A 21,119-nucleotide genomic window follows, 5' to 3' on the forward strand; every position below is an offset into this window, starting at 1 on the left:
CAGTTATGATCATTGTCTTCAGTTTCATTGAGAACATATGTATTATTCAAATAAAATAAATTAGCACAATAGATTTTTTTTACATTGAATTACAAAACTGTTAAAAAAAACAAAACAAAAATAAAAAACATCAGTGTTTATTTTGAAATATCTGAAAGCTTTTATCACCTGACAGTCTTTAATGAACACTGTTTATCCTGTAATAAGTCATTGAGCTCCTTCACTCCTGATTGTCCAGGATCATTTCCTGTGAGATCCAGCTCTATCAGGTGTGAAGGGTTTGATCTCAGAGCTGAAGCCAGAGCTTTATAACCTTCTTCAGTGATACTGCAGTCTGAGAGTCTACAGAAAAAAAATAAATAAATAATAATTGTTATTATTTTTGGAGACACATATCATCACATCTCTAACGGGATTTATGAATGGCTTCTGAAAACCTAAATATATAAATGATGAAAAAAATATTGTCATAAAGTGCAAAAAATGTATGCCAATATAATGTTTTTAATTTTAATATTGGCAAAAAGAGTAATCAATTCCAGTGATCAAATTCCATGATTAATAAATTCTTTCAAAAACGAATATGAGCCTCAGTCAGACTCTAAATTAGATAAAAGTACAACTAACATTGTGACCTTCATTTTTACAGTTAAGCTAATTAAATAAACATTATTAAATGTATGTAAAGATACAGAAAAGTACATAAATGAAGATACATACTTTAGTTGCTTCAATTTGCATTGAGGATTTTTCAACAGAAGACAGATCTTCTGTATTCCTGAGTTTCCGAGTTTATTTCCACTCAGATCCAGCTCGATCAGTTTTGAAGGATTTGAATAAAACGCTGAAATCAGAGCAGCACAACCTTTTTCTGTAATACTGTTATTCTTCAACCTGGAGAGAAAGACATGAAACTAATTAGAGTAAAAGAAGGATACATTGATATAATAGGTCAATTAATCTCAGTCCTTAAATATTTTACAGAAAAACAATAACAGTGTTTCATTAGACTGTAAAAATATAACATCAATATTATTTGTAAAGCATTATAACAATGTACAATACTCACATCAGTGTGTTGAGTGTACAGTGTTTATCCTGCAGTAGAGCAGAGATCTGATTCACTCGTGCGTCTCCTAGTTCATGTTCACTCAGATTAAGTTCTCTCAGGAGTAACGGGTTTTTAATGTGAAGAACGTCAGTCAGATATTTACAGGCTTCTTCTGCAGCTGGACCCAAAAACCTGATGTATGATAAAGCAATATTCTATTATATTTCTAAATGAACTTGATCTAATGAAAATTGTATTCTGCATGAGAAATGCAGTTTATATTCTTGAAATAATATTTATATAAATTATTTGCATGCATGTTATTTATTTAGTGTTATTTCATCACATCTCACCTCAGTGTTTTCAGTGAATAGTTTGGACCCTGTAGTAAATCATTGAGCTCCTTCACTCCTGATTGTCCAGGATCATTTCCTGTGAGATCCAGCTCTATCAGGTGTGAAGGGTTTGATCTCAGAGCTGAAGCCAGAGCTTTATATCCTTCTTCAGTGATACTGCAGTCTGAAAGACTAGAACAGGGGTAAAAATTTAACATTATGTCATTATGTAATTAATCTAGAAATTCAAGAAAGTTTACTTGTAAGTCAGATTACTTTTTTATAAAGCAATGAGTAAAGTAATGCATTGCTTTTTAAATTAACAACAAATTAATACTTTTTCTAACAACTAAAGTGTATTAATCTTTTTTTATTCATGTCAGAATGTTTCAGTGGAATGCTGTTGTACTTATTTGCAGCACTGGATTAGTTTTGTCAGTGAACTCTCATGTGCAGCAGTCATAAACCTAGACTGCCACTGTCATATAAAACAGTGCAACAGGACAAAATGTGGACTACAGAATGACTACAAAAATTTGTCACATGATACATTGTGAAAATTGAACTACAGCACTGTGAGAATGTTCAGGTGAGAAAAAAAAAGTGCTTCCAGCAATTACGATTGCAAAATAATGCTTATACGTGCTATATAAACACACAAACGCACACACACACTTTTTTTTTACATTACTTACTGATGAATAAATATTTAAACAAACAAAAGACCCAGATTCACACAACAACTCACCAGAGCTTCTCTAGTTTACAGTTGTCTTTCAGTCCATCAGAGATCAGCTCGACTCCTGAATCCTTCAGAGTATTATTGCTCAGATCAAGATCCTTCAAACTGCTGGAGTCTGAACTGAGAACTGAAGCAAGAGCTGAACAGCTTTCCTCTGTTAATGCACAGTTACTGAGCCTGAAGATAAGAAATGAACATTGCATTATCCAATGAATTATGTGTTGTGTTTGTGTGTTGTGGTCAATTAGTTCCCTAATCACCACTTAAAATTAGTGTCTGTGAATGCTACAAATTAAATTTCAAGTGTCAGTAAACAAAATTCTTAAATTGATCAAATCAAATCTCAAAGTTATGACAGAAGGGAAAAAAAATATTTAGTTAAACCATACTATTATGATTGTTCTTTTGTTGAGTGCATCTGTTGGTGAAATGCACTCACTTGAGTATCTTCAGCTCACACACAGGATTCTTCAGTCCCTCAAAGATCTCTTTGACTCCTGAGTCCAGCAGACGACTGTTGTTCAGGTTCATCTCTTTCAGGATGGTTTTGGAGGAGAGAACAGTAGCTAGAACTGAACAGCTTTTCTCTGTCCGATCACAATTATTCAGCCTGAACAGAATAAAACAGGTTCATTAATATTCCAATACATATTCAGCACACATCAGATCATCAGATCTTTATTTATGCTCATAAATGTGACTGACAGTCTTTAATAATGAATAATCATAAGCTATAATGTATAAACTCATGTTCACTCACTTCATTTTCTCCAGTTTGCTATGGGAGTCCATCAAAAGAGATGAGAGTTTCTCTCCATCCAGATCTCCTAATTTATCTTCACTCAGATCCAGTTCTGTCAGAAATAATGGACTTGTACCCAGAACTTTAGTGAGATACTCACACGCTTCCTCTGCAGCAGGACTTTTCAAAAACCTGCAGGGTGTAGAAGAGAATTAAGAATTTAGGTTTCTGGACAAGAGACATTATGTTTCCACTTCTTGAGAGTTTTGGGAGTGGATGCTGTAGAAGGCTAAATCAGAGGGTATTTAGCCAATTTGGAAAAAGAAATCCAAGTACTTTAAGAAACCATGACAACTGTGTATAGGGCAGGTTATATTGGTCATTAGTGGACCATGTAGCTAAAATGCTAATCATGCTCTACATGTAGTCGCTAGTTAGCACAATCCATGCACAAAATAAGTGTATTTAAAAAATAGTATTTGGTAGTCTGTTTAGGGTAAATTTGCTATTCACGTGGAACATATTTCTCAGAAAATTACAGAAGAATTGCACATTAATTGTGATATGTTATAATATAATGCTCCTAATCTTATATATTGTATGTGCTGTGATGTGATTTAAAAAAATAACCCAAAGAAGACATGACTTCTCAACTGATTGATTATTGATGCAGCACTGCAGCAAGTTTGCAGAAAGTTTATTTCAAAGTTATTTAAAAATGTTAAGATATCTCCACCTGATGGTCTTTAATGAACATTGTTCATCCTGTAGTAAATCACTGAGCTGCTTCACTCCTGATTGTCCAGGATCATTTCCTGTGAGATCCAGCTCTATCAGGTGTGAAGGGTTTGATCTCAGAGCTGAAGCCAGAGCTTTATAACCTTCTTCTGTGATACTGCAGTCTGAAAGTCTGCAGAAAAAAAATAAATTAATAATAATTGTTATTATTTTTGGAGACACATATCATCACATCTCTAACGGGATTTATGAATGGCTTCTGAAAACCTAAATATATAAATGATGAAAAAAATATTGACATAAAGTGCAAAAAATGTATGCCAATATAATGTTTTTAATTTTAATATTGGCAAAAAGAGTAATCAATTCCAGTAATCAAATTCCATCATTAATAAATTCTTTCAAAAACGAATATGAGCCTCAGTCAGACTCTAAATTAGATAAAAGTACAACTAAAATTGTGACCTTCATTTTTACAGTTAAGCTAATTAAATAAACATTATTAAATGTATGTAAAGATACAGAAAAGTACATAAATGAAGATACATACTTTAGTTGCTTCAATTTGCATTGAGGATTTTTCAACAGAAGACAGATCTTCTCTATTCCTGAGTTTCCGAGTTTATTTCCACTCAGATCCAGCTCGATCAGGTTTGAAGGATTTGAATAAAACGCTGAAATCAGAGCAGCACAACCTTTTTCTGTAATACTGTTATTCTTCAACCTGGAGAGAAAGACATGAAACTAATTAGAGTAAAAGAAGGATACATTGATATAATAGGTCAATTAATCTCAGTCCTTAAATATTTTACAGAAAAACAATAACAGTGTTTCATTAGACTGTAAAAATATAACATCAATATTATTTGTAAAGCATTATAACAATGTACAATACTCACATCAGTGTGTTGAGTGTACAGTGTTTATCCTGCAGTAGAGCAGAGATCTGATTCACTCGTGTGTCTCCTAGTTCATGTTCACTCAGATTAAGTTCTCTCAGGAGTAACGGGTTTTTAATGTGAAGAACGTCAGTCAGATATTTACAGGCTTCTTCTGCAGCTGGACCCAAAAACCTGATGTATGATAAAGCAATATTCAATATTTCTAAATAAACTTGATCTAATGAAAAATGTATTCTGCATGAGAAATGCAGTTTATATTCTTGAAATAATATTTATATAAATTATTTGCATGCATGTTATTTATTTAGTGTTATTTCATCACATCTCACCTCAGTGTTTTCAGTGAATAGTTTGGACCCTGTAGTAAATCATTGAGCTCCTTCACTCCTGATTGTCCAGGATCATTTCCTCTGAGATCCAGCTCTATCAGGTGTGAAGGGTTTGATCTCAGAGCTGAAGCCAGAGCTTTATAACCTTCTTCAGTTATACTGCAGTCTGAGAGTCTGGTTTAAAATTAAAATTAAAGTTTAAAATAACAATAATAATATTATTAATAATAATAATCATTTATAGTTTTATAGTCAAATAGTTTTATATGATAAAATAATCGAATGTACTTTCTCTTATAAGTAAAGGAAAATGCATCGTTTTGTCAAAGGCATGTTTTTCTTGTTTACTCCTGTTTCCTGTGTCTTTAGTAATTTTAACTTTGATCAAAAGATTATGTTATGATTAAAATAAAACAATGATTCTCTGAGCTCACCTGAGTTTCTTGAGTATGCAGTTTGTATTTTCTAATCCAAGTTTCTTCACTCCCGAATCTTGCAGATTATTGTTGCTCATGTCAAGTTCTTTCAGACTGGAGTTTGATCTCAGGACTGTAGCGAGAGCTGAACAGCTTTCCTTTGTTAGACCACAACCAGACAGCCTAAAATGATGAACATGAGAGAAAATGTATAAACATTAAATATCTGGTTCCGACATTCAGTCTCTGAGAAATCAATCACTGGCAAATACTGTTTTGTCACCTGATTTAAGATTAATATAAAATAATAAATGAAAACAACACTTACTGAAGAGTTTTGAGTTTACAGTGTTTATCCTGCAGTAGAGCAGCGATCTGATTCACTCGTGTGTCTCCTAGTTCATATTCACTCAGATTCAGTTCTTTCAGGAGTAACGGGTTTTTACCCACAATTCCTGTCACATATTTACAAGCTTCTTCTGCAGCAGGACCCAAAAACCTGACAAAAGAGAAGTACACTGACATTAACTGCCATATGATGATTTATTGCAACATTGTTTCAAAGGGTTTTAAAAGGTCTTCACTCAACTTTTGCATTTTCCTATTTTAATAACACTTACCTCAGAGTTTTCAGTGTTTTTGATGAAAACCACCCTCCCTGTAGTAAATCACTGAGCTCCTTCACTCCTGATTGTCCAGGATCATTTCCTGTCAGATCCAGCTCTATCAGATGCGAGGTTTGATCTCAGAGCTGAAGCCAGAGCTTTATAACCTTCTTCAGTGATACTGCAGTCTGAAAGTCTGCAAAACATAAAATGTATTTAAATTTAAGCTTTTAACATTTAAATTTAACATTGTGTTTCAAATGAATTAATTGCTGCACAATATTCTGAGTCACAATATATAACTAGACATGTAAAAAATGGACTACAGCAATGTCTTCACTTTCCATCTAGGGGAAAACTCTCTCAACTACTGAGTCAGAATAACATCTTTGGTGTTTGTCACGGTTCAAACCTGCAGAACTTAATTGTAATTCCAACACCATCAAACCTTCGAACCATCAAGACTTTCATCCAAGGCTGCATTCAGACACTCATTTAATGACCAAGGCAATGCAGGTATCATAAATTTAACTAAATGGAACAGAGGTTTAGAATAAACTGTAGAGCCAATCTACAGAAAATGGTGTCGATGGATTCACTCAGGTGGTTAACTGACTCCTTTTCATAGCTTTATCTCCGGTTTATATAATGGTTTCATTCATTCAGTCTCATGTGCCCCTCCCCCACTGTATATGTGACTGTATATTTGCTTGCTTACACTAGTTGTGTGTTAGTGTTTAGTTTCTGACTGTCACTGCTTCTGGATAATGTCCCTTTAACAAGCCAATCCTTTTATATGCTCTACTGCATTATTACTTCAGTTATTTTCTGTGACCACAAAAATATTTTTGGAGTTGATATGAAATTACAGTGAATGATTGCAAGACGAACAGATTAGTTTATGGTAATAATAATTCTGCTACAGTTACTAGTGACAGCTGATATAAATAACTAATTAATTATACTTAATTGTAATTATTTGCTACATTTATATTATTTTATTGCTAATTGTCATTTTTAAAATTACATTCAACAAATAATTATTTAAGTTTTAATTTTAGTTTTACCTAGATAATCTGGAAGTAACCAGATTCAATAAATATAATGTTAAGTGTAGGTCATGATGAATTGTACTCACTTGAGTATCTTCAGCTCACACACAGGATTCTTCAGTCCCTCACAGATCTCTTTGACTCCTGAGTCCAGCAGACGACTGTTGTTCAGGTTCATCTCTTTCAGGATGGTTTTGGAGGAGAGAACAGTAGCTAGAACTGAACAGCTTTTCTCTATCAGCTCACAATTATTCAGCCTGAACACAAAAACAGCATTATTTATTATTCAGCACATATTCAACACACATCAGATCAACGGCACTTCATATCTGCTCACACATGTGACTGACAGTACATTATACTGAACTAAACAAAACTTTAAATTATGTTGACTCACTTCATTTTCTCTACTTTGTTATGAGAGTCCATCAAAAGAGCAGAGAGCTTCTCTCCATCCAGATCTCCTAATTTATCTTCACTCAGATCCAGTTCTTTCAGTAATAACGGATTTGTACCCAGAACTTCAGTGAGATGATCACATGCTTTCTGTGCAGCAGGACTTTTCAAAAACCTACAGGAAGCAGAACATTAAAAAAAAAAAAAAATTAAACAATCTTGTTAGAATTGTATGCCTTTTGCTTGCAGCCTGTTGAGATACATATTTAATATTACCAGTTTTTGCTGAATAGCAACTGAAGTGAATTACTCTTATTGTCAGTTTAATTCTGCATTTGCTTTATACGTCACATTTAACTAGTTGCACACATTTGAATATGTCTTTGGCTTATTTCGAAATACTAAAAGGCTCTTTATTACCTGACAGTCTTTAATTTACAGCATCCACCTCGCAGTAAATCAATGACATCCTTCACTCCTGATTCTCCAGGATCATTTCCTGTCAGATCCAGCTCTATCAGGTGTGAGTTTGATCTCAGAGATGAAGTCAGAGTTTTATAACCTTCTTCAGTGATACTGCAGTCTGAGAGTCTAAATATACATAAAAAGCTTAAAAGTTATACACCCAATGCATTAATAGCACCTGCTTCATTTGAGTTTCGCACAATAGCTAACATTCTCTTTAAACACAAAGTTAAAAATTATTTTAGTTTCTAGTTTTCCTTATTTTTTTTTCAATTAATCTAATCAAATGGACATTTATAAATGTATATTTTCATGCAGAAATGTAGATGAATAAAAATACACACTTCAGTTTCTCCAAGCTACATTGTGGATTTCTCAACAGATCACAGATCTTCTCTATTCCAGTGTTTCCTAGTTTATTCCACTCAGATCCAGCTCGATCAGTTTTGAAGGATTTGAAATAAACACTGAAGTCAGAGCAGCAAAACCTTCTTCTGTAATATTGTTGTTATTCAGCCTGCAGAGAAAGACAAAGACAGAAAAAAAATATTTGGAATATTTTAGCCACAACACACAACTTCATTAACAGAAAGGGTTTTAAAGACATTGGGACTCCCTTCTGACACAACATGCATTTTAATGCCACAGCAAGCCTCATATAAGTAAAACACTACTTATGCAATTAAGTCAACCATCTGTGATAAAGCAATAAGACAAATAAACACACCAATACAGTAAATTAGTTTTTTAACAAGTCTATTACTCAAGTACAAAATACTACAAAAAAAATACAAACAGGGCCACCTGAAAGCTTGTGAATAGAGAATCCAATTCTATAAAACAGTTTATTGTGCATTTAATAACCTAACAAGCATGTTACAATCTTAATTTTCTCATTCACCATTATTCTTTTTAGCTTCAACATGTCAATAAATACAAAGCTCTGTCATGAAACGACATGCCCATGGCACTCAGTCTATTATAATCACATCATTATTCACACTATGCAGCTGATTCATTTCTTTGCATCAGCAGCCAATAAGCTTTGCCAATAAGATTTGAATATACAAATCAACTTCTACAGACACCTTGGCAATTAAATCGCCATTGGCTAGGAATTTTTTTAGCTTACTCGCCAAATTGATAATAACATTAAAATTTAACATTTAAATAAATGTATTATAAAAGTTTCAAAATGCTAGAAATCCAATATTTTTTTTTTCTCAAAATGCAATAAATACATTTTGCATTAATGGACAAAGTAATTTTCATAATGAAAATACATAACATAGTAAGTTGATACAGGCACTGGACTAAAAATACATCCATCAGTCATCGCTTCTGAAATGAATTCAATGGGTCATCATGTTAATGCTATTAATTAATTACAGCAATAAAAGAAAATTTCATCATGAACAAGAACATGAACAACAATATCACATTATACCACAGAAATTCCAAAATTATATTTCCCTTCCATTCAACTTCCAAAAGTGCATTCATCTTTGCCATATTACATTCATTTAGTCAACTAGTATTATGTGCTATATTAACAAAAACATAAATGGTATTAATAAAAACACTTAACACTGACAAGCTATATTACTATATTATATTATTATTATATCGCAATATTACGTTCATAATCAAATATGATTTATCCAATGAGCATGATATAGTGTAGCTTGTCAGTGATCTAAAAGCCTGTGATGGAGATTTATTGATTTACTGATGAGATGCGGATGACAATCACATGCACTGGTGCTTGTCATGTTTGGAAATAAAGGGAGAAAAAAGGACCTAATAACTCTGCAAATATCGCATTTTGCATAAATTTAAAATGTACTTTTCAATACCGACCAGAAACATTACTGATTTTGGCAAAAACAAATTTTTTTTTTAAAATGGCGTTTATCACACTGAACCTTCATATGTGCATGCGTGTGTGTGTGTGTGTGTGTGTGTGTGTATACTCTTAATCCCGCGGGATTGGGGACAAAATCACTATTAATCATAGGATTGGGACGGGACAGGAAAAAATGTCAGCAGGAGTGGGCGGGACCGGGAATACACTTTGATCCCCAACTTTAAATATAAACTAGGAGTGTGCGATATTCCGATTTTTGATCGTGGATGATAAAAATATCTCTACAATCTGCTTTTGAAGAAATATTGTAGTATAAATATTGTAAATAACAGAGTGTTACGTGCTGTGACGTAGTCTTGTGGTTGTATTGTGCTGGTGAATGTGTTCTCTTTTCTTTTATCTCTCTTTCTTTCATGCAGCACTCCAAATCATCTGCAGCTGATGTTAATTATTAGGAGCATGGGTTTTCTGTTGGTAGCCTGTATAAGGCAGCAAAAAGACTGTGATCAACAGGAATTCCTCTACAGCTATCCCAGACATGATTGTGTGAACTAATGTTGAAAAGAGAACTTATATTCTGTTGTGAAACCTGTTGTCTGAGTAAAATGACCATTTAGACTGTGTTAATTTACATTTTTAAACCGTGTAGGGAGACAGGCGCCAATTATTTGGGTTATTCATCCCTAAACTTTTCTCCTGTTTATTTCTTGCTAGTCAGGGAGAGAGGTAAGACAACTGTCTTCTATTTTTCTTTTCTTTTGTTAGGTAATTTATCTGGGTTTAAACTTTAGGAAGCCCTTGTTTTGTTATTTTGGACTGGCCCTCTCCTGATGATTTGGTTATTTAAACTTGCTTGTCTCTTTGTTGATCATTGTTTGCTTTAAAAATATATTCGGTTAAAAAAAAAAAAAAAAAAAAAAGAAACATTTAGTAAGCATACTTTTTTTCAGTTTCCTTTTGTTACAAGGTGTAAATCAAAAGGTGTTGCGTAGCTTTCTGGATATAAAAGGTGAGAAGGATTTAGAGCTGGGATAGATGGAAAGGAGTTTATTTTTTTTTTTTGCAACATGTGTTACTCCTCCTTTAAACCCCCTAGACCCAAAAAAAAAAAAAAAAAAAAAAAAAGTGACACGAGTAACACCAAGCAAGAAGTTAAAGGCTAGTTCTCAAAGAGTTTGTCTGCTCCTTTTACTGAATATTTTCGGGTTAAAGCATGACTTAAAAAAATACAGCACATTCACACGCAATCGCTTTCGCAATAATGCATTTAAAAAGAAGTAATCTTACAGTGCTACTATATCTGTATATGATTTTGAAGGAGCAGAAATCTGTAGGAAATGCATCGATCTGTAGATAAAACAACTAATGAAAATGCACTGTTATTTTCATCACAAACAAGATTTGCACAGCAGACAGCAGGAATTATACCTTTTAATGCTGACAATGTAATTAGTTTGGCATGTGGTAGGAAAAAAAAAAGTTTGCACACAATAGCCTAAGCCACTTTGAAATGCTCCTTATTTTATATATTTAATTTTTTATTTTAATATAGGCTTCGTTACACTCTTAAAAAATGCTGGGTTGTTTTTTCAACCCAAATGCTGGGTTGAGACCGCTGCGTAGGACTTTGGGTTGTTTTAACCCAAGTTTGTGTTGAAAATTGGTCTCGATTTTAACCCGGCAGGGCTGGGTTGAGGACGTGGACATGAAGGAGAGCACGCACGTCACGTTAAGATCGTACGTCTCCAGTGCGAGCAGCCGCCATTTTCTCAGCGTGAAAGAAGCAAGAAGCGAGTGAAAGACATTATGGTAAGTAAAGATTCAAAACGTCAAGTTATCTTTATTGTTTACCCGGTTTTATGAAAGGCAGAAACAAAGGAGCTTAATGTTATATATATTTTTTTTTAAAACGGATGTGGTTTTCATCTCAGACACGGAGGTCTTAACGGCCTCATTTAACATTACTGAATGGAAGAGGTACTTTTAATATAATGTTCGTGAATGTCTCATGTCATATTTACACAATTTACATTATCTGCACTTTTTGAGGTGAAGTTATGGTTACGTTTACACTCATGTTCATTTATCATCTTATTTTTTGCAGTTAAACTGAATATACGTTAGTCTTATGCAAGTTATTTTTAATTTATTTTTTTGTCTCCTGTCTGTTTACTTCACATTTTGATGCAACAACAGTGTGAATACATGCTCATTTCATTAAAAACCATTGATGTCTGTGTTGTTCATTGCAGAACTCAAACCAACTTTGGAGTTGTCTGATTTGGAGAGTCATCATTCTTGGTCTTCCCTCTTAAAGGAAAAGTTCACACAAAAAATAACGTACTTGCCCTCATGTCATTCCAAAACCTATACAACACAAATTAATATATTTAGAATTTTCTCAATTTTGTTAATCCATTTATAGTCTAGTTAATCAGGATTTTCAAGCCTCATAAATACATTTATTGTAGAAGTAATTCATTCCGATATTTATATATGAATAAATCTTAAATTATATGATATCAAACATGTATGTTCAAAATAAAATACTGGTCTCCCAGACTAGCAATGGAAGACACAAATTAGGAGAATATTAAATATATTTATTTGTTTTCCAAAACTGAGCAGAGTTTGTATGGGTCTGGAACAACAGGTGGATAGTAAATTATACCATTTTATAACCATTTTTGTTTCTTGGTGAACAAACCCTTTGAAGAGCAGCTCTCCACGTACATGAACATTTGTGAGCAGTGTTGTGCTAGTTAATAAGAAATAGTAACTAGTTACAGTTACTAGTTACTTCAATACAAAAAGTAACTCAATTACTTTGTTGATTACTTACACCAAAAAGTTATGCATTATTGTTAAAAGTAACTTTTTAGTCACTTTTTTAAAGAACGTTCTTTAATGTTCCCATTAATGCCCTTTTATGAGTTATAGTCTATACAAACACAAAACTGACTTAAACAGAAAGTAATTTTAAACACTATTTGATTACGTCAGACCAGCATAGGGCTGTGCAAAAAATCGAATGCGATTTTCATGCACATCTCCTCAGTAAAAATGCTCCTTTAATTAGAAGTATTATCTCCAGCACGTGTGTTCAGATCAGGGTTGCCAGGTTTTCACAACAAATCCTGCCCTGTTGCTTCTCAAAACTAGTTCAAAACTAATTGCGATTCCAGGAGGTTCCCAGATAAAAAAAAAAAAAAAAGCTTCCCGGGGTTAAAATATACGTTTTGTTTTTTGGCATGGCTGTCTTGGTAAAATTCGCATTTAAGGGGCAAAATATCACGTTATTGGTATTGGGGTTGCTTCAAACCGTGGACATGAAAAACAACCGCAACCCCAATACAAATAATGTGATATTTAGCCCCTAAAATGCAAACTTTACCAAGGCAACCATACCATAAAACTTACATTTTAATCCCGGAAAGCAATTTTTTTTTTTATCGGGGAACCTCCTGGAAACGCGATTGGGCTCGTTTTGGACTAGTTTTGAGAAGCAACTGGGCAGGATTTGTTGTGAAAACCTGGCAACCATGATCTGAACGCACGTGCTGGAGATATACTTCTAATTACAGAAGCATCTTTACTGGTGAGATGTGCATGAAAATCGCATTCGATTTTTTTGCACAGCCCTAGACCAGCACAAACTAAATATTGTATATCAAGGATTTCTGAAAAAAAAAAAAAAAAAAAACACCAGAATAATATATTCAGAATCAAAAACTAAATTGGCTTCTGCATCATAAAAGCTGTTGTGCTGAGCCCTTAACAATGTTCCTTTTACAGCTTAAGTATGAAAACTATCAACAGTGTACAACATATAACATTTTGAAATAAATAAAATGAAAGCAGTCTGAATTATTACAAATCAATTTTCGAGAAACCCAGCACCAAAAAAATTATATAATTGACAACCATAAATTAAATGCAATAAAAAGAAAACATAAAAAATGTACATTCTGTTTAAAAATGAAATCTATGTTATCATGCTAACGAGCTGCCTGAAAAGCCGGCGACTCCAGTAGAGACATGCTGCATGTTTTCAACAATGTTTCACCTGTAGGAGAAAAACATGCAATCCGTGGCAACGGTATTGCAATCCGTCCCCTCAGTTTATAAACCATGTTCACGAATTCTTAAACTGTTCCATCAGTTAAACAAATTTTCAATCCGTGCGCTCAGAGAATTGAATCCGTACCCACAAATTAATTATACGTGCGCAGCTTTCACAATCCCATATCCTCGGGTTTGTAAACTCACGGTTTTGTGGCTCCGCCCCCACCAGCAGATTAATTTCTGTTTATTAAACATTATTTTTTCATAGTATCATATGAGACCATGATCAGCTTTTTAGCGTTTATGTTACATTAATCACCAAATAGCCTAAAATAAAAGCTAAAAAAAAAAGAAGAAAAATAGGTAAAAAGCAATACAAAACAAATAATGTGCTGGTTATGTTTTCATTTCTTTTCTAACTGAATGTAATGTTATAACAGGCCTAATTATTTAATAATAAAATTAACAGTGAAGCATGCATCTAACTCTGTTTGGAGCTTAGTATAATAAAATCAACTAAATAAATCTTAATGTTAAGAAACAATAGTACACAAACATTTCCAAAACTGTAAAAGGTTATTTAAAAATAAGGCATTCATGAATTATTTTATGACAAACTTTTTTACGGTCTTAAGTGCACTCATTGATGAAGCCTATAAATTATAATAATAATAATAAAAATTACTATTATTTTTATCATTATTATATATTATTATACAGTTTATGCATAATAAACTTTTATCCAAAACGACTTACAAAATAGGAACAAATTACTCCAGAGTCAGTCACAATGCCAGGTTTATTTTATAATAATAATCAAGTGCTAAGATTATCACAAATTAAACAAGATTTTGATGCACATCTTTCTTATTAAATCCTTACTACACTTAAAAGAGAATAACTTAAGACACTTTGCTGTAAACCTATTTCACATAATAATATTAATTAAAACTGTATGTTAACACATAGGAGCTTGTTGCATGAATCCGTGAGTATGGTTTTCAAATCCGAAGAAACTGTTTGCGAAAGCGTGCACACAGATAATGAATTTGTGGGTACAGATTCTAAAACCGAGGGGACAGTTTACAAAATATGAGCGCACGGATTGGAAATTCTTATAAAAGCACTTGATAATAATCAAGTGCTACTATAAGATTATCACAAATTGAACAAGATTTTAATGCACATCTTTCTTAAATCATAAATACATTTCACCTCGTACTACTACACCTCGTACTACTACACATGATAGAGAATCACTTAAAGGGGGGGTGAAATGCTATTTCATGCATACTGAGTTTTTTACACTGTTAAAGAGTTGGATTCCCATGCTAAACATGGACAAAGTTTCAAAAATTAAGTTGTACGTTTGAAGGAGTATTTCTGTTCCAAAAAAACCTCTTCCGGTTTGTCAAGTTTCGGAAAGTTTTTTTCGAGTATGGCTCTGTGTGAAGTTAGATGGAGCGGAATTTCCTTATATGGGTCCTAAGTGCGCGGTCTTCTGCCGGAAGAGCGCGCGCTCCCGTATAGCAGAGCACCGTATAGCAGAGCACTTTGCTGTACACCTACTCACACACTGGCGAGTAAAATCTGAGAATTTATTAGCCATTTGGCTAATATTAGACATAATTTAGTCGCCCAGAGTGAAGATTTGGTTGCATACGCGAGTGATTTACTCGCAAAGTAGAGGGTTGCAAATAGTCAGTTGTTGCTTGCTGTAGCAGCTGCAGCACTCTTCAAAAAGCATCTGAAATCAACATCTAAGATAAGTGAATTCTCTTTTTTCTCTGTGAATATTGCATGGTCCGCCTTATAAACTTCTAAATGAGCAACTATAAATATGTTTTAAACTAAGCCTAATGTTTAACATGTCTTGCATTCATATGCTGGAGCCAAATGCGAAGCAGAGGGATTTATGTAACTGTGTTGATACAGCTGCAGAAATATTCTGTCTAATGTTTGTGACTGTTGTGAGGACACACAAACAAGTTATGGTCATACATACTGTATTCAGCAAACATATAACAGGTTTAAATGAAATAAGCATTTGTGTTTGTTTGCACTTAAACTGAGATTCACTATATTAAGCTGCGTAACCTTTATCACATTCATTTTTAAGGTTGATGTTTTCAACAACTGTGCTTATTTTAGTCCTAATGGCTTTCTATACAAATAAGATTTAAAAATAATTTAAATGAAAATTATCAAAATGCAATATAAATTGTTATTCTGTTTTAAAGATATGCATGTTGTATAATGTAGAGTATAAAACAATGTACAATACTCACATCAGTGTGTGGAGTGTACAGTGTTTGTCCTGCAGTAGAGCAGCGATCTGTTTCACTCGTGTGTCTCCTAGTTCATATTTACTCAGATTCAGTTCTTTAAGGAGTAACGGGTTTTTACCCACAATCCCAGTCACAAACTGACAGGCTTCTTCTGCAGCAAGACCCAAAAACCTACAAATGGGAAGAAAGAAAAAAATGGTATAACATTATTTTGATTAGAATCCTAATAGTCTTTTTTAATAAGAGTTTAATATTAACCCTTTCACATATAAGTTTAAAATATCTATCTGAGCTCCCAGTTTGAGCTTAATGAAACTGTTATTTTAGAATGTGTATTGTTTCCATGGTGACATGTCATACTTGTCACATGACAGACTTAATAAACTATAGCTCTCTATGCAAAATGTATTGCATTTATTTAGTTTTCCTTTTTTATTCTGAACATTCACAAACATGTTAACTATATTATGAAACATCTGATATTCCAATTCTCAAATATGTCCAAATAAATGTATTTGGTTATTTAAAAAAAATTATCATATTATGTATCTATAATGGGTGATGTGTTCTGCAATATAACTTTGTGAAAGACATGAAACATACGTATACATACACACACATACATATATATATATATATATATATATATATATATATATATATATATATATATATATATATATATATATATATATATATATAAAGAGTTCTTTTTAATTATCACGAGAGAGAAAAGGGCACATCCAACCCAAATCTTCAACCATTAGAACATAACATCAATAGCAGACAAAAAGGAATAAAAAGGAACTGAACAGACAAGGTTTTTAAACACAAGGAAAGTAATGAGGGAAATGGAAACAGGTGGGGATTAATTAATTAACAAAACGAGGAATGGAACTTGACCAAAAAGGAATAACACAAAAGGAACAGAAAGTCCATGACTGTGACAAAACTAAGGAAAAACTGAGTGTTAAAACTAAGGAGCAAACTGAAAACAACGACATCCAAAATGAGTGTTAATGTGACAGTAAGTGACTGGTGAACTATGAGAAGAATAGAATAAACTTTATTGTAACTTCATTATACTAATAAAACACATAAAAATATAGTTAAAAGGATCATTATTGCTGATTCAATAGATGTCAATGTGTATTTCACAAAATACTTTTTTTTTGCTAGAACATGTGTCTATCTAAATGTCTGAAGCCTAAAATAAATGTGGTTGAAAATACCACATAGTTGTGATATATGTGCCAAGCACTGAGCACATTCATCTCTGGCTAAGTGCCAGCTAAGTCATGAAATCAGGTCTGACTCTGAATTTAGCAGTCGGTCGCTTGATGCACTGAATGTTGTAAGCTCACCTCAGTGTCTTCAGCTGACAGTTTGGATCCTGTAGTATATCACTGAGCTCCTTCACTCCTGATTGTCCAGGATCATTTCCTGTGAGATCCAGCTCTATCAGGTGTGAAGGGTTTGATCTCAGAGCTGAAGCCAGAGCTTTATAACCTTCTTCAGTGATACTGCAGTCTGAAAGACTAGAACAGGGGTAAAAATTTAACATTATGTCATTATGTAATTAATCTAGAAATTCAAGAAAGTTTACTTGTAAGTCAGATTACTTTTTTATAAAGCAATGAGTAAAGTAATGCATTGCTTTTTAAATTAACAACAAATTAATACTTTTTCTAACAACTAAAGTGTATTAATCTTTTTTTATTCATGTCAGAATGTTTCAGTGGAATGCTGTTGTACTTATTTGCAGCACTGGATTAGTTTTGTCAGTGAACTCTCATGTGCAGCAGTCATAAACCTAGACTGCCACTGTCAAATAAAACAGTGCAACAGGACAAAATGTGGACTACAGAATGACTACAAAAATTTGTCACATGATACATTGTGAAAATTGAACTACAGCACTGTGAGAATGTTCAGGTGAGAAAAAAAAAGTGCTTCCAGCAATTACGATTGCAAAATAATGCTTATACGTGCTATATAAACACACAAACGCACACACACACTTTTTTTTTTACATTACTTACTGATGAATAAATATTTAAACAAACAAAAGACCCAGATTCACACAACAACTCACCAGAGCTTCTCTAGTTTACAGTTGTCTTTCAGTCCATCAGAGATCAGCTCGACTCCTGAATCCTTCAGAGTATTATTGCTCAGATCAAGATCCTTCAAACTGCTGGAGTCTGAACTGAGAACTGAAGCAAGAGCTGAACAGCTTTCCTCTGTTAATGCACAGTTACTGAGCCTGAAGATAAGAAATGAACATTGCATTATCCAATGAATTATGTGTTGTGTTTGTGTGTTGTGGTCAATTAGTTCCCTAATCACCACTTAAAATTAGTGTCTGTGAATGCTACAAATTAAATTTCAAGTGTCAGTAAACAAAATTCTTAAATTGATCAAATCAAATCTCAAAGTTATGACAGAAGGGAAAAAAAATATTTAGTTAAACCATACTATTATGATTGTTCTTTTGTTGAGTGCATCTGTTGGTGAAATGCACTCACTTGAGTATCTTCAGCTCACACACAGGATTCTTCAGTCCCTCAAAGATCTCTTTGACTCCTGAGTCCAGCAGACGACTGTTGTTCAGGTTCATCTCTTTCAGGATGGTTTTGGAGGAGAGAACAGTAGCTAGAACTGAACAGCTTTTCTCTGTCCGATCACAATTATTCAGCCTGAACAGAATAAAACAGGTTCATTAATATTCCAATACATATTCAGCACACATCAGATCATCAGGTCTTTATTTATGCTCATAAATGTGACTGACAGTCTTTAATAATGAATAATCATAAGCTATAATGTATAAACTCATGTTCACTCACTTCATTTTCTCCAGTTTGCTATGGGAGTCCATCAAAAGAGATGAGAGTTTCTCTCCATCCAGATCTCCTAATTTATCTTCACTCAGATCCAGTTCTGTCAGAAATAATGGACTTGTACCCAGAACTTTAGTGAGATACTCACACGCTTCCTCTGCAGCAGGACTTTTCAAAAACCTGCAGGGTGTAGAAGAGAATTAAGAATTTAGGTTTCTGGACAAGAGACATTATGTTTCCACTTCTTGAGAGTTTTGGGAGTGGATGCTGTAGAAGGCTAAATCAGAGGGTATTTAGCCAATTTGGAAAAAGAAATCCAAGTACTTTAAGAAACCATGACAACTGTGTATAGGGCAGGTTATATTGGTCATTAGTGGACCATGTAGCTAAAATGCTAATCATGCTCTACATGTAGTCGCTAGTTAGCACAATCCATGCACAAAATAAGTGTATTTAAAAAATAGTATTTGGTAGTCTGTTTAGGGTAAATTTGCTATTCACGTGGAACATATTTCTCAGAAAATTACAGAAGAATTGCACATTAATTGTGATATGTTATAATATAATGCTCCTAATCTTATATATTGTATTTGCTGTGATGTGATTTAAAAAAATAACCCAAAGAAGACATGACTTCTCAACTGATTGATTATTGATGCAGCACTGCAGCAAGTTTGCAGAAAGTTTATTTCAAAGTTATTTAAAAATGTTAAGATATCTCCACCTGATGGTCTTTAATGAACATTGTTCATCCTGTAGTAAATCACTGAGCTGCTTCACTCCTGATTGTCCAGGATCATTTCCTGTGAGATCCAGCTCTATCAGGTGTGAAGGGTTTGATCTCAGAGCTGAAGCCAGAGCTTTATAACCTTCTTCTGTGATACTGCAGTCTGAAAGTCTAGAACAGAAAATAATGGTTTTCTTTGTTGAGATACAGTTTATCATACAGTACTGAGCTTTATAAATAACTTATAACTATCAAAAATGTATGATGATCTAGTGTGTTTTCTCCCAAAGAATCTATAAATAGATGAATAAACTAAATCCTAGATAATCAAACTTAATACAATAATTTACCGAAAATTTAATTTTGTCATTATTCATTCATCCCATGGTGTGTTTAAAACTTAATTCTTGAGCCAAACACAAAAGCAGATGTGCAGATGTTTTAAACTAAGCCTACCCTTGTGAAAATTAACCATGGTTACTTCAAATAAAACCAAAAAACCATGGTTACTATAGTTAATCTATGGTAACCACAAAGTAACCATGGTTTTGCTAAATTAACCATAGTATAACCATGGTATTTGCTGTAAATCTGTGGTTATACAAATGGTAGTCAACACGCCAAAAAACCATGGGTTACTACAGTTTTACTATAATAAACCCATGGTTATTTTTCGTAAGGGTAATGTTTAACATGTCTTGCATTCATATACTGGAGCCAAATGCGAAGCAGAGGGATTTTTGTAACTGTGTTGATACAGCTGCAGCAATATTCTGTCAAATTTTTGTGACTGTTGTGAGGACACACAAACAAGCTATGGTCATACATACTGTATTCAGCAAACATATAACAGGTTTAAATGAAATAAGCATTTGTGTTTGTTTGCACTTAAACTGAGATTCACTATATTAAGCTGCGTAACCTTTATCACATTCATTTTTAAGGTTGATGTTTTCAACAACTGTGCTTATTTTAGCTGTACGCAGAGTCCTAATGGCTTTCTATACAAATAAGATTTAAAAATAATTTAAATGAAAATTATCAAAATGCAATATAAATTGTTATTCTGTTTTAAAGATATGCATGTTGTATAATGTAGAGTATAAAACAATGTACAATACTCACATCAGTGTGTGGAGTGTACAGTGTTTGTCCTGCAGTAGAGCAGCAATCTGTTTCACTCGTGTGTCTCCTAGTTCATATTTACTCAGATTCAGTTCTTTAAGGAGTAACGGGTTTTTACCCACAATCCCAGTCACAAACTGACAGGCTTCTTCTGCAGCAAGACCCAAAAACCTACAAATGGGAAGAAAGAAAAAAATGGTATAACATTATTTTGATTAGAATCCTAATAGTCTTTTTTAATAAGAGTTTAATATTAACCCTTTCACATATAAGTTTAAAATATCTATCTGAGCTCCCAGTTTGAGCTTAATGAAACTGTTATTTTAGAATGTGTATTGTTTCCATGGTGACATGTCATACTTGTCACATGACAGACTTAATAAACTATAGCTCTCTATGCAAAATGTATTGCATTTATTTAGTTTTCCTTT

General features: G+C 33.3%; 2 protein-coding genes across 3 annotated transcripts in view; both read right to left on the reverse strand.

Moving 5' to 3' along the window:
• Positions 1–21,119, reverse strand: part of LOC113040609 (NACHT, LRR and PYD domains-containing protein 3-like) — a 173,761-nt gene that overhangs the window by 88,840 nt on the left and 63,802 nt on the right. The gene's annotated exons all lie outside the window — the stretch shown is intronic.
• On the reverse strand, positions 1,396–19,805 carry LOC113040436 (ribonuclease inhibitor-like). Of its 2 annotated transcripts, XM_026198783.1 has the most exons (14): positions 19,561–19,805; positions 18,843–19,016; positions 18,522–18,692; positions 7,729–7,899; positions 7,310–7,483; positions 6,999–7,169; positions 4,840–5,013; positions 4,508–4,681; positions 4,159–4,332; positions 3,607–3,780; positions 2,889–3,062; positions 2,568–2,738; positions 2,135–2,305; positions 1,396–1,578 (listed from the first exon to the last, which is right to left on the reverse strand). In XM_026198783.1, the coding sequence occupies exons 1-14, from the start codon at positions 19,779–19,781 to the stop codon at positions 1,401–1,403; spliced, it is 2,472 nt and encodes an 823-aa protein (XP_026054568.1). In that variant the 5' UTR covers positions 19,782–19,805; the 3' UTR covers positions 1,396–1,400. The 2 variants fall into 2 exon arrangements, with proteins under 2 accessions (XP_026054568.1, XP_026054569.1); XM_026198784.1 differs by lacking the exons at positions 4,159–4,332; positions 4,508–4,681; positions 4,840–5,013.

Source organism: Carassius auratus, chromosome 22 (genome assembly GCF_003368295.1).
Source record: "Carassius auratus strain Wakin chromosome 22, ASM336829v1, whole genome shotgun sequence".
Classification (NCBI taxonomy): domain Eukaryota; kingdom Metazoa; phylum Chordata; class Actinopteri; order Cypriniformes; family Cyprinidae; genus Carassius; species Carassius auratus.